The 13,531-nt window shown below is 40.0% G+C and overlaps 2 protein-coding genes across 2 annotated transcripts; one reads left to right on the top strand and one right to left on the bottom strand.

The window, feature by feature from the left end:
• The first annotated feature begins 308 nt into the window (after positions 1-308).
• LOC149822925 (endonuclease 1-like) lies at positions 309-4,745 on the top strand. The gene is made up of 9 exons (XM_089980410.1): positions 309-443; positions 2,415-2,595; positions 2,882-2,989; positions 3,068-3,123; positions 3,208-3,291; positions 3,957-4,052; positions 4,133-4,197; positions 4,328-4,401; positions 4,485-4,745. The coding sequence occupies exons 1-9, from the start codon at positions 309-311 to the stop codon at positions 4,604-4,606; spliced, it is 921 nt and encodes a 306-aa protein (XP_089836536.1). The 3' UTR covers positions 4,607-4,745.
• A 574-nt stretch (positions 4,746-5,319) lies between these two features.
• On the bottom strand, positions 5,320-9,408 carry LOC149822924 (uncharacterized). Its single transcript, XM_089981327.1, has 3 exons — positions 8,477-9,408; positions 7,229-7,306; positions 5,320-6,723 (listed from the first exon to the last, which is right to left on the bottom strand). The coding sequence occupies exons 1-3, from the start codon at positions 9,371-9,373 to the stop codon at positions 5,407-5,409; spliced, it is 2,292 nt and encodes a 763-aa protein (XP_089837453.1). The 5' UTR covers positions 9,374-9,408; the 3' UTR covers positions 5,320-5,406.
• Positions 9,409-13,531: the final 4,123 nt, after the last annotated feature.

Genomic DNA, 13,531 nt, shown 5'->3' with positions numbered 1-13,531 from the left:
TTCTGACTTCTAGAAGTCCAACTGAATAGCCCCCAGATTTCAAAAAAAGCCTTGACCTGGTCTCTTATTTGGGAAAAAAAAATGGTTCTAGCTGGGAAGTCATTCTTGTCATTTGATAAGTTACAGCACGGTCATTAGTCAATACATGTTCATGAGATGAGGCTTCCTGAATGCGTGTGGTTATGTTTACCAAACTTGAAACTTGTACGAAATGCTGGTCCCTGGTCCCAAGGGTCTATTGCTTTGTATATAATAGACTGTCTTGGGGGCTTTGGGGTACATGTGGTGAAAGGAGAATGTTGGTAAAGATGAAGAAAGTTGGAATTATGTTATGTATGGCTAAGTGGGTGATTGGTTTGCTGTTTGGGATTCTAATTGTGTCTGCCCCTGGAGCTCTGTCATGGAGCAAAGAAGGCCATATTATGACCTGCCGGATCGCTCAGGTTTTTCTCCCTTTATTACTATGGTCATACTAGAGCAGACTGTGTCACACATGCACATACATAAACTGCATGTGTTTGTGTTTTTCATGCTTTTTGTCTATGTGCGTGCGTGCATGTGTGCATGTTTGATATCGAGGAAAGAGTGCCGGCGTCCCTTGATCATGGATGGAAGTTCAAGAATGATGCATACCTATTAGGCCAAAGGAAACACGCTTAGGGGGGTCTATTAGGGGGCTGTCCCCCTGCTTGGTTATCAAAAAACAGCATATAATATATGTGTGCCCCGAATGCTGGTACGCAGGAGAGAGAGAGAGAGAGAGACCATAAAATCTATGTGTGCACCCAATGCATGGGCACATCCAGGCATGCTAGAGATAGAGAGAGATCGTTCCTGTAATTCCTATTTACAGAGGGTAACCTTTTCAGGGATTAGCCCTTTATGAATAGAATGGCACTCACTCGAACCTGATCCAAATCCAATACCCTAAAAAGATCTAAAAGATAGGAGGTGGATCCGTTTGCTTTAATGGTTGATTACGATTCAAGCAAGTGGTTAAGGCTGGTAAATAAACTAACTTGGGTTTGTCTGGTTCATAAACGAGCTTTTGGACTCTTAAATCAGCCAAGCTTGAACCCAACACTGCTTGGTAGGCATATATCTGTATGTGTATGCATGTGCATGTATGTGTACGTGTGTGTATGCAAGCAGAATAAATTGTATGTTTTCCATTCAACCGATTCAGCTTGGTTTAGCACAAGCTTATGTTTAGCCAAAACAAACGAACTTTAACAAGGGAAGCATGGCTAGACACAGTTCTATTCTTTTGTTTAGCAGTTGATCTTCTGTTTGGATCTTGCCCTTCTTTCTTGGACTTGATCCTGCTCCTAAGGAGAGGTTCAGCAGGTGATGGTGTTTCCTTAGGACCCTTGCAAGGGAATCAACTTAATGGTTGAACTGTGTCTAGCCATGCTTTGCCAGGTCAACATTTGTCTGACTGGGACTCTGTCAATCTCCGGGTCCAGCTCCAACACCTTGCCCAACTGTGCCTGGATTAGACTGAATCCAGTTATAGCCAAATCACATCCAATTGGGCACACATGGGTTAAACCTAATTGGATGACTACTGTAAATCCTTATGCATAGCCTCTTAAGCTTCCAAATTAGGCCTAAATCTGAGTTGGTTTGGATCCTACAGGTGCTGATCTAAGGTCTTTCGAAAAAAGAGGATCTCATATCAGAGGCATTTGGATGAGGCCCTCGGTTTACAAGATCCACTAAAAAATTAAATGGCTAAATCTGACCTCAAAGACAACTTCTAAGGGGTTCAGAATCATCCAGTCCTCTCTCTCTCTCTCTCTCTCTCTCTCTCTCTCTCTCTCTCTCTCTCTCTCTCTCTCTCTCTCTCTCGCTTACAAATGATAAATTACTTTGTAGACCATTGATTTTCTGATGCTGAGATGCTGCGCTGGGTATTTTGGGAGAGCGGATCAGGTCCAAGGAATCTTGGACCGAAAGCTGTCCAAGACACCTTGGATGCCGTTCATCACCAGGATAGACGGCACCCAAAACTTATCAAAAAATACAGGTCCAAATCTAGATTGGCTGTGATGTTCAAATTCTAGATGAACATTGTCATCAGCTGAAAATGGGCAGCTAAAAATAGTTCAAACATGAAACTTTTGGAAGGTTTTCGGTACCATTCATCTTGATGATGAACGGCATCCAGGGTGTCTTGGAAGGTTCTCGGTTCAGTGTTCCTTGAACCTGATCCACTCACGGTATTTTGACATCTCTTCTCATCTGAGTTTTGCTCTGAACCCCAGATGGTTCTCTCCTTGTGAGGTAGTCTGGTTGGACTTACAGTCCCCAAAACACCTGATCTTACCTACACAATATACAGTATTGTGCTCTACCTATTTACCAGTGAGTGACCATGGTATCTGATGTGTGTTCTACAAATGAATTTACAGAAACTTCTGAACCGAGAGGCTTCTCATGTTGTCCAGAACTTATTGCCGGATTACGTTGATGGCGACCTATCAGCCCTTTGCACATGGCCAGATCAGATCAGGCATTGGTACAAGTATCGTTGGACCAGTTCTCTTCACTTCATAGATACACCAGATAAAGCTTGCTCCTACGACTACTCAAGTATGATTTCATATTATGCTACTATCTTTGTGGTAGTTGATCCTAATGAGAAATGCTTTTGCAGGACAAGGTTCAGTTCTGAACCTTGGTCCTTGTTACCTAAAACTCAATTGATTCAATTGGTTCTGGTTTGGTTTTTGGTCAATTAGTTATGGATCCAGAAATAGCTAGAAGTAAAGTAACAATGAGAATTTTGCCTTAAAAAAAACAATGAGAATTCTTAATAACCATGATCAAACTTCACCATAAGCTTGAAATTTCATGAAAAGCTGAAAAATGAAAACAGGGGATTGCCATGACCAACAAGGACACAAGGACATGTGTGTTGCTGGTGCAATTCAGAACTTCACTTCTCAGTTATCACACTACAAGGAAGGGTCCTCCGACCGCAGATGTAAGGAATATCGTTTCTGGACCAAATTCAGAACACCCTGATTGCTGTTTTCCCCTTAAATTTTTTCTCTGTTGGCAGATAACCTCACTGAAGCATTGCTATTCTTGTCTCACTTCATGGGGGATATCCATCAGGTATTTCCTTAATGAAACAATACAATAAAGATATAGATCAGAATTCTCAAACAATATGTAATTATTTCTTCTTTCTTTGCACAGCCTCTGCATGTTGGATTCACAAGTGATGAGGGCGGGAACACAATAAACTTATACTGGTTTAGACACAAATCAAATCTTCATCACGTAAGTGCCAGATCTGGTAAATCTTAACTAGAGCCCCTGAGAAGTATAAGCCTGTCTCGAGCTCAGTTTGCTAAATAAACAAGCAGAGCTCAATCCGAGGCTCATTTAGCTATACGAGTCAAGTTTAAGCTTAAGTTTACGCTTGATAAAGCTGGTTGTGCTCTCTCTCTCTCTCTCTCTCTCTCTCTCTCTCTCTCTCTCTCTCTCTCTCTCTCTCCTTCAATGCGTGTATTCATATCTTATGCTTATATAATATATGTTGGCAAAACAATAAAAAACTGAAGCTGACCCAGACCTGCTCACATGTGACGAGCCAAGATTGAACAGCCCAGGCTAGGCTCAACCTAGGGTTGTGAACGGCCCGAGTCATCATCCTAGCATTATCTTGTTATCTGTAATCTGCGTCCACATCTAATGAAACCCAACTAATTAACCTGTTAAAAGAAACAAAACCATGATCGGCCAAATGATACAACAGCAATGCTTCTGACACTTTCCTCAGATCCGTTAGCTTGACATGGTAACAGACTAACGGTTTATATGCCTGTGGGTGAGTGAGATGAGGGGAAACCACAGATTGTAAAGGTTGGGGCACTGTGATGATGTTAAAGAACTTTGTAACATTAAAAGGGAAGACTAACTATTTTTGTTCCTTTGATCATTAGGTTTGGGACAGGGAGATAATTCTAACAGCAGCCAAAGAGATGTATGGGGAAGACATGGAGGCTTTCCTTCAAGACATACAGACAAATATTAGTGATGTAAGAGGATGAGCACACCGCATATATATAGAATACCTGATCAGTTTTGAATTACTAATTTATTGCATTTTGTGAGACAGGGCACATGGACAGATGATGTGCAATCATGGGAGGATTGTCAAGACCAACTTTCTTGCCCAAACACGTGAGTAAAAATTAATCAAAAACTTGAATACAATCTAGCCACTGAGCAAGAAGGCTAATTTCAGACATCATAATTATTCATAGAAACACATGATCTTTCTAATGGATTTTCCCCAATTTTATGCTGCCAGGTATGCTTCAGAGAGCATCAGCCTAGCATGCAAATGGGGGTACAAAGATGTCACAGATGGAGTGACCCTGGCAGGTTATATTTCTCTCATGCACAATATGAAGAATTTTTTTAAGACTTCCAAGAACGTTCTCAACCAGTTTCTTTTTTGTTTCCAGATGAGTATTTCGCAAGTCGCCTACCTATCATCAAGAAGAGAATAGCTCAAGGTGGTGTGAGGTTAGCCATGACCCTGAATCACGTGTTTGGCACTCACCACAGAGTTATAGCAGCAACCTGAACACATGATGTATTCATCATGCTTGAACAAAACTCGACTGTACCATATTCACCATGTATGGCTGTATTCATGTATTAATGTAATCGCATTCAATCCTTCAGTAGAATGAACAAGAATAACAGATGTTATTTCCATCCAACAATACGCTACATGAATTGTGCTGGAAAGAGCATTCACTTCAGGCACTAATTTATTTCTCCATGAGACAGACTGAGTTAAAGGATAAGATAGAACACAAAGGTTACACACAATAGACGGATCAAAAGGTACCCCCATGGAAAAACCAACTTGCACCAACTCCATAAGATCTATGTTAACATGAAACTCAAAGTTACTTGTTAGACACCAGAAGGTCAGCATCTTTAGAGACATGTAAACTTGAAAATTTGAGACGAGTCCAAGTCATTCTGCAAATACATCTGCATAACCCAGTGACTCTGGGTCCATACAGAGTCCCTTCTAAGTTGGTCTCACTAGTTCCTATATGTTTTTTTATGGTCATCAGGTTCACTTGCTGCACATCATACTCTAAGAGGACTCGTACTATAAGAAGACCAGGTCATGGCCTGCCATTCGCTGTCCAACCTCCAAACTAAAGAACCCAGTAACCATAGTTCTGATCTCTAATGTTTCCACCCTCAATGTCACAAAAGTTGTAAAGTATTTAAGAAATGCCTCAATATCAGGAAGAACAGATAAGAAAAAGAATTTACAAATTTGAGTCAACATAACATGAATTCATTTCAACAGTCTATGGAACAGACATAAGACAAAATACATTAACGAGAGAGAGAGGGATTTTACTGCCTAGGATGCCAATGCCCCTTTTTCCCATGGAAATTACCTCCCTTAGAAGGCTGCCTTCTGTTATCTGGTGCATTGACCTGACTAAATTGCCATGGGGTTGGAAAGTTGACACCAATTCCTGGAACAAACTGCCCAAAACTCTGGTTGCCATTAAGTTGTCCACCCTGTTTGGTATTCAATCCACCAATTGCATTCACCTGCTGTCCAGCATTTCCAGCATGATGGCCATGCATGTGGCCTCCGGGAAAAGGCACTCCATTCAAACTTGCCTGGTTTGTGAATCCTTGCCAATTCACGCATCCAGATATCGGCAGTCCTGGCTGGTGTTGCAATCCACCAGGCAATATGAAATTTTGTGAACCCTGCAAAGGATTTCCAAGCAAACCGAGCTGTGGCTGACCTGCTGATTCACATTTCCAGGGACTGTTTTGCAAACCACCAAATACTGGTGGACATGATGGTATATTTGTCCATGCTGGAGTTGATTGCTGCATAAAGTTTTGTGGGTTTCCAGAATAACCAGACGGATGCACCCCATGAGTAATTGGTACTCGCGGACCATGAGGATCAAAATTATTTGTCACTGACACACATGTGCCAAGAGGTCCTGGGGTAGGAGCAAATGAAGAGCCCACACATCCAAACTGGCTAGATGCATTTGGCATCTGCTGGCTGTTGGCAACATGAGGTGTGTATACAGGGGCTGCTGGTGATTGCAAAGGTGGTTGGCTGGCTGAACACAAAGACCTGCCATAACCAAACTGGCTAGCCAGAGGAGGCATCTGCCGGTGGTCAGGAATGCGAGGCAGGACTGCAGGCAAAGCCTGTGGCAACACAGTTTGGTGGTTAGCTGGTCTATTTCTATTTGAGAACCCACCTCTGTTTTGCACCTTCTTTCTATCCATAAATTCCCGTTGTTTACCTTTCTTATCATTTGTTTGTCTCTTCATCTTCTGCTGTTGGGATTTCTTAAACTCTGCTTCCTTTTCGTCATCTGAGAACTCAAACTCATCTAAGATCTCTTCATCATTATCTCCAGAAGCATCATAGCCTTTCTTGTAGATGTCCTTGGCATTAAGGACAAAGTTTGCAAACTCTGGAACAAAAGAGATGGTGGTTCCTTCCTGGACTCCAGGGGAAACTTCTTTGCTTGTGTTGTATCGGACAACATAGTAAGGATTTTTTACAGGTCCAAATATCTCGTCGATCAGTCCAAGTGGTGACCTTGTATTTGTAATCCAAAGGATGGAACCCTCAGTCAATGGGTTATGCTTCTCTGACCCCTCGACAATTACTTTGTTGTCCATTATCTGCTCCATTTGAATGTGAAAAAAGAGGAAAATAAATCCCTGCTAACTCATGACACCATAACTGTGCAGACTATGAATAAAAAAAATAAATGCAAAAAGTATCAGGTGGTGTAAGCATGAGACTTTAGCATAACATAGTCTAAACAAAAGTTGCAAAACTGCAAATGCCAAATTTGGAAATGTCAGATTGAGATTTCATTTGTGCTAACAAAGGAAAATAAGATGCGACCATAAATAACACACAAAAATAGTCTGAATGCCTGTTGTGAATAGATGGTCCAGAGAACTACAGCATGAACCCCTCAGAAGTTCCTGGATATTATATAATTATATGATTAAATGTGGACATCAGGCCAGGTCAGGCTTCGGCTAAAATTTTGTGCTTCATTCTGGCCGTCCTGGGCTAGGCATCCAAGCCCAGCCCTACCTGACCCATGCCCACCCCCACATGCAATGTATATTCCATACAGAGAGGTTTTAATGTTACAACTTGATGGATACTTACTGATAAAACCACACCAACAGGTGAAGCCCTATGTTGCGGTTCCAAGAAAACATTCACTGGTGGTACAGGAGGAAGATTCTGCAAAGAAAGAGAAGTTTTTTCATAAATAACGGTTAATTTTACTGCATGGTGATAGGAACTTTTTTTTGAGAGATGAGAAGAGCATGACTATTAGACATCTTACTAATTGAGAGAACAGGAGAATTTTCATCAACATAGAGATAAAGAAGGCTATAAGCTAAATTAAGCTTGCACTCAGACTCTGCACTATAATGATAAAGCTCGATACAGCTGCATGCAGGAAAAAAAATGCTCCCAGTACATGAATCAGAATTCAGCATTTCAGTAAAGGACCACTGAAAAAAAATTATTTGTTACAGCGGTACCACGTGATATCATGAAAATCATTGCAATTAATCAGCATTCTGCAAAGACAGTTGCTGAGTGCTAAGCCAACAGTTCCAAAATCCAAGGAGCTGATGGATACCCAGCTGGAATGATGGAAAGATCCAAGATAACGGAGCTTTCAAATAAAACGTGAAGGATTTTGTCTAAACTTCTGGTTGTTGTGCAGTTCTTATAAGTCATCTTTCGCTTTTTCCTTTTTCTTTAACCCTGGTTATGTCGTTTAAATTGTCTAAATATCTGTGACCCGTAGAAAAAAGAAAACCAGGAAACATAAACGCATCAATGTGTTTGGGAAAATTTGATTTATCCAACGTGCCATACTTTCATCTACATGAGTAGCTGCATCTAAAAAATAAATTAAAAAATAAGAGCTAGATTTTAGTTGTATACAACTTGTACATTAGCATATCTTTTCCATATGAGCAGAGCTGCAGGGGGGCAGGTGAAAATTTGAGGGCACTTTTGGAAGCGAGAAAACGGTAAGAAAAATGCAAGTATGTAAGAAAAAATGACAACTTTTCTAATCATTCCAAACAAGAAAAAAAATTGAAAGGAAAGTTTTTCTAAAATGTGTGATTTTTGATAGGGTGGAGGAATTTTTCCTATAAAAAATCCTTTTTTTATTAAGGCAACCATTCACCCACAACACATCTCTCTCTCTCTCTCTCTCTCTCTCTCTCTCTCTCTCTCTCTCTCTCTCTCTCTCTCTCTCTCTCACACACACACACACACACACACTTTTCTCACATTTCCTCAATCGAGAACAACCCATCTATGCAATGCCAATCCACAAATTGAAAGAAAATCAAAGACGTAAAAGAAAAACCAAACGAAGATTACGTCGGACGCGAGTTCATTCTTGGACTTAATTGGTCCTTTCGTCATCTCTTCCTCCTCGTCGATGTCGCTGTCCCCAAACATCTCCCCCCTCTTCTCTGCTTTCGAATCCCTGATTTCACCTTCTTCAACTTCTACATCGTCTTCATCTTCATCCTCAACAGATGACGATGATGACGATGATGTAGATGATGAAACAACTTCTCCTTCTTCTTCATCGCTGCTCGACGTATACGAACTAGATGACGATGATGATGACCCATCATCACTAGACTCAACAACGTGATTCTCCATGCCGCCACCCACTGAAATGAAACCGCCCCCAACCCCATTACCATCACCACCACCACCACCACCACCATCCTCTTCAACCACCTCTCCCATCACGCGAACCAAAACCTCACCATCTCTACCCGATTCAGCGTCGTCTTCGATCTTCATCCTCCTCAAAAACCCATCAACCTCGTCAGCTCTCAACACCACCCCAAAGTTGTCCCCACCACCTCCCTCCCCAACTCCAGAACCCGAAACCAGCTTCTCTGCAACTGGGCTTTCAGCCACAAGATGAGGGCTTTCGCCTGCCAGCTTGCCGGCAACACCAAAACCCGAAATTGGGTCCTCCGAAAACGGGTTTCGGACGAATTTGTGACGGTATTCGCCCGCCGCAGTGCAGTTAACTCCAGAACCTGAAATGGGGTTCGCTGCATTCAGGTTTTCGACGGGCATGCCACAGCAGTCTGGTTCCAGGATCCACTCGTCGATAACGTCGAAATCGGGAAAATGGTCGATCAGGGGAGGGGAGAGGTGACCTGTAGACAGGTTCAGTACGTCGGAAAGGTCTGATTGTGAGATGTTGGGCTCTTGGAAACTGGTCTTGAAGGCAGAAGGGAGTCCTACCATCGTCGGTAGGTAAGGAGAGAGAAAGGTGGTGATGGTGGTGGTGGTCTAGAGAGAGAAAGGAAGAGAGAACGAGGATTCATGCCTATGAGGGCGTTGTGTAGGGAAAGGGTTTTTCTCTCACCACTCACTTCCTGAATGGTTTTGCCGCTAAAACCCTAAACCCTAAACTTTTGGGGATATGGTGTTGTATTTGTATGAGGAATTTGGGGTAGACATCGGGTCTGGATCGGGTCAGATCCACTACTGCCCGTTAGGCGTTAGCTGGACATAGCCATGGATGTCAATGGATCGGATTTTATCTGATGTCCGATCGAATCCGACTTTGTTTAGTCAGATTTGGTAAGTGGAAATCATATCCGATTATAAACGGATGTGGATATGATTTTGATTTTTTGCTATAGTACGAATATCCAAATTTCATGGATATCCGAATCGGGTTACATGTAAAATGATCGATTCTGTATGAGCTTTTCACCATCCGAGTATGAATCCGAAACTCCCAATCCGAATTTGAATCCATCTATGCAATATTGATTAGTCGAATTCACTATTGGCCACATCTGATCCGAATCCGAACTGTTTACATCACTAGTTGGCCTGGCCAGGCTTGATGCTCGCATGAAAGTGGATATAAATGGGTCTGATTCGGGTCCAACATAGCCAGATTCAACCTAATCTCACCGGAGTCAGTACTTGGAGTTGGAAGGAGAAAGGCCCTTACCAAATACAGATCTCTTTAACTATATATCTTTGTTGGCGCTATACTTACACGTAGGGATGTCAACGGGTCGGGTTTGGTTCAGACCCAGGTAGAACCAGACCTGACCCCGATTTTTGGGTATGGTATTGTGTCTGATCCCGAGTCTAATCAGACACATCATAAGAGAAACCATACCGGATCCCATAAGAACTACATGAACCAGACCCGGTAAAATAATATATTTTATCATTTTACATTGAAAATTTGCGGGTCTTAATCAGAACTTGTGTCGGGCCCGGGTCTGATATAAATTTCACAAACTATACCCGGCTCCATGTATTAATTGGACCTTCAGGTCCGAACCCAGGTCTTAATCGGGTCTTCTTAATGATCACCATACCATGCCCTATAAAGGTTTGTTACGGGTTGGGTCCGGTAACACCCCTACTTACACGTATTTAGAAATAGATTTAGTGTGATCTTAGGTAGGATTCGGATTCGGATTCGGATTCGGATTCGGATTCGGATTCAGACTTGGACTCGGATGTAAAAACAAAACAGATTCAGATACAAATAACTAATCGTATTTGATTCTCCTCCATCTCCATGTCACAAAATACAATGATTTTGTTTAAATTAACTCTTTATTTTTTTTAAATATCATGATGTCCCCAACATTTACGGATTAAAGGAGCTACTTATTAAATTTTAATGTATTTTATACTTTCTTTCATAGCATTTCTATAAATTTTGCATTTTATGCTTACTGACATGTTCCCAAGAATTTTCCATAAAAACAAAAAAAGAAAAAAAGCTCTAGCAAGATTTTACTTTGAGATTTTTTCACAAACCAGGTTTTCTTGCCTTAAGCAGATTTTCACAAACCAGGTTTTCTTTGAGCTGGTTTCTACTAAATGGAAACAGGTTGGTCAAGACATCCAAACCAAACCCAATTGGTCCGATATCGATACCAAATCCAATCTGCTGATATCCCTACGTAAAACGAAACCCTCAACTGATATCCTATCACAAATCTCAGGCAAAATATCAGAACATGATTAAAACATAGAAATGCATAAAATGTGATTTTATTGTGATAATGTGATAATTAAAATGATGATATTAGCTTCCTTCCAAAAAAATGATGCTATTAACATAAAATTATATAAGTCAAAACTAAAGTGTAGAAGTATAAGAAAAAATGTTATAATTGTGCTAATATCCTGATAAAATCATGATATTTTCAAACTAGCATTAATTATTTTTTAAATATCAAGATTTACCAAGTCTATATCTGCCTCTGGAAATTCACAATTCACAACAAAATCACTAATAATTCAAGATCAGCGTATGTTTCCTGGAGACCGCACATCACCACCCTATTACCATTGGATATAGATCCTTTAGAGAGCCCTAAACTTATGGGCCAATTTGGACCTGGTTGGTTCAAGTTAAAATTGATCAATTCCTTGGGTAGATCGATAGTTATTGGCATAGTGACAAAAGTTAAAAAAAGGCAAAATATCGTCTTTCAAAAACTCGCAAGAATTTGAAAATTTTCATTAATCTCATGTTTTTTTGGCAAAATCTTGGCAATAAAAAACAATAATAATAAATTATAAAAAATAAGTTTTAAATGAAAATATTAATAAAAATTATTTAAAAATAAAAAACACAGGGTTTTTTCATGATAAATAGTCATTTAAAACCTAAATATCATGTTTAAATCATGGTATTTATGTTTTTTCATAAATCTTGTGATGTTTTGAAAATCTCACTAGAAATTGTTGTTTTAAACTTTAAGGCAATTTTTTGCGATATTGTTGTGAGATTTTCATAAATCTCACTATATTATCGCGAGATTTTGCATAAATCTGATGATATTGTCGTGAGATTTTCATAAAATCTCGCGATATTTGTCACTATGGTTACTGGAAGTTTTATGCTACATTGGAAAATTGGTTTTCCCGAAAACTAGCTTCAAAAGTAGGAAACTCATTGAGAACTCGCTTTCAAAATATGAGAGTATCTGTGATGAAATTTATCACTGCAGGCATTCCCCATGGACCATAGTCAAATTGGAACAAGATACACCCTAACCCTAATCCATCCATAACCATGCGATAATAAAAGGACTCTTTGTGAACTTGAGGTCTCATTAGAGAACACAAACTTAGTTATGTCACCTGATACCAAACCAATGTCACAAATCCCTAGTATGGGCATTTTGTCATCCAGGCTTGTGATAAATTTACCAAAAAGAAAAGAAAATTTGGTGCATCTAAAATTTAAAAAAGAATATATAAAAACATAAAGAGATACATGAAAATTTTATCATGATATTTGTGAAAAAGTTATATTTTGAGATATGAAAAATTTATCAATACTTCATCTTTGTATGAGTATATTGTGATAAAATCATGATATATTTAAATTTATGCTGATAACTTGTGGCATACTGCCAAACACACTCTTTGAGCAGTTTAGAGATTTTTTACTCCCTACAGAGCCATGGAAATCCATTTCAGTGCTATAATAGAAATGGTGTCTTTTTCTCTCTCTACCCAGCAAGCATTTCATAATCCTTCAGCAGTAGGGGTGCAAACGGATAGGATGCAGGCCAATTCATGTCTGATCTGAATCTAAATCCAATTTTTGTATACTATATACACCTGAATTTGAGTCCAGATCCAAACATGATCTGATGGTGTAATGTTGAATCAAGAACCAAATCTACATATGGACATACTGGATCCAGTAGAATAAGACCGAAATCCAAGTTATCACATGTGGAAACTGCAAAACAGATTGGATTAGATCTGGATCTGAACAAAGACCCAATTCAGAACACCGAGGTCAATCCAATGGAAATTCTAAAATAATGCAAACATGAAAAGTTTCGTAAATGGTGAGTTGGTAACTAGGGGTGTCAATGGAAATTCAGGTTTGACTCGTACCCGACCCGTACCAAACCCTATAGGGTCAGGGTTTGGTGATAAGTAAGGTCTGATTAGAATTTGGGTCAGACTCGAACAGTTTTCTTAAAAAAAGAAAACAAAAAAAACAACGGGTCGGGTCAGAACCGCAACCAAACATTCATCAATTTGTTTTTTCGATGGGTCCCACAAATATTTTTTTAGAGCACTTCATGTTGTTTTAGATGAGTGGATGCAATGAATGAACGGCTGAAAATAAAGCAAAAGTGATGGTGTTCTGACCGCCGCTCATCACATGGATGAACAGCATCCAAGGCACTTTTGACGAGTGCCTCTGACCTGATCTCCTCCTAACAAAAAAAAAGAAAAGAAAAGAAAGAAAATTGAGAGAACCTGACCAGTAAAGAGTGTATGAAGACGTCAAAATTAAATCCTATTGCTTCTAGGGTGTATCCATTACTTTCTCTGATCAGTCTATTACTCCAGTTGGGATCAGCTGATATTGAAAATCACCGCATGATG

This window comes from Nuphar pumila, chromosome 11 (assembly GCF_984573655.1).
Source record: "Nuphar pumila chromosome 11, dmNupPumi1.hap1.1, whole genome shotgun sequence".
NCBI classification, from domain to species: Eukaryota; Viridiplantae; Streptophyta; class Magnoliopsida; order Nymphaeales; family Nymphaeaceae; genus Nuphar; species Nuphar pumila.
This window is presented reverse-complemented; position numbering and strand designations above follow the sequence as displayed.

What these genes read in the sequence shown, in the direction of transcription:
- LOC149822924 (XM_089981327.1), bottom strand. Translation starts at nt 9,373, where the DNA reads ATGGTAGGACTCCCTTCTGCCTTCAAGACCAGTTTCCAAGAGCCCAAC. An exon ending in AGAATGAACTCGCGTCCGAC is followed by an intron (nt 7,307 to 8,476) that starts GTAATCTTCGTT and finishes CTTTCTTTGCAG; the next exon opens with AATCTTCCTCCTGTACCACC. An exon ending in CTGTTGGTGTGGTTTTATCA is followed by an intron (nt 6,724 to 7,228) that starts GTAAGTATCCAT and finishes CAAATGGAGCAG; the next exon opens with ATAATGGACAACAAAGTAAT.
- LOC149822925 (XM_089980410.1), top strand. Translation starts at nt 309, where the DNA reads ATGAAGAAAGTTGGAATTATGTTATGTATGGCTAAGTGGGTGATTGGT. An exon ending in TGACCTGCCGGATCGCTCAG is followed by an intron (nt 444 to 2,414) that starts GTTTTTCTCCCT and finishes ATGAATTTACAG; the next exon opens with AAACTTCTGAACCGAGAGGC. An exon ending in AGGGTCCTCCGACCGCAGAT is followed by an intron (nt 2,990 to 3,067) that starts GTAAGGAATATC and finishes CTCTGTTGGCAG; the next exon opens with ATAACCTCACTGAAGCATTG.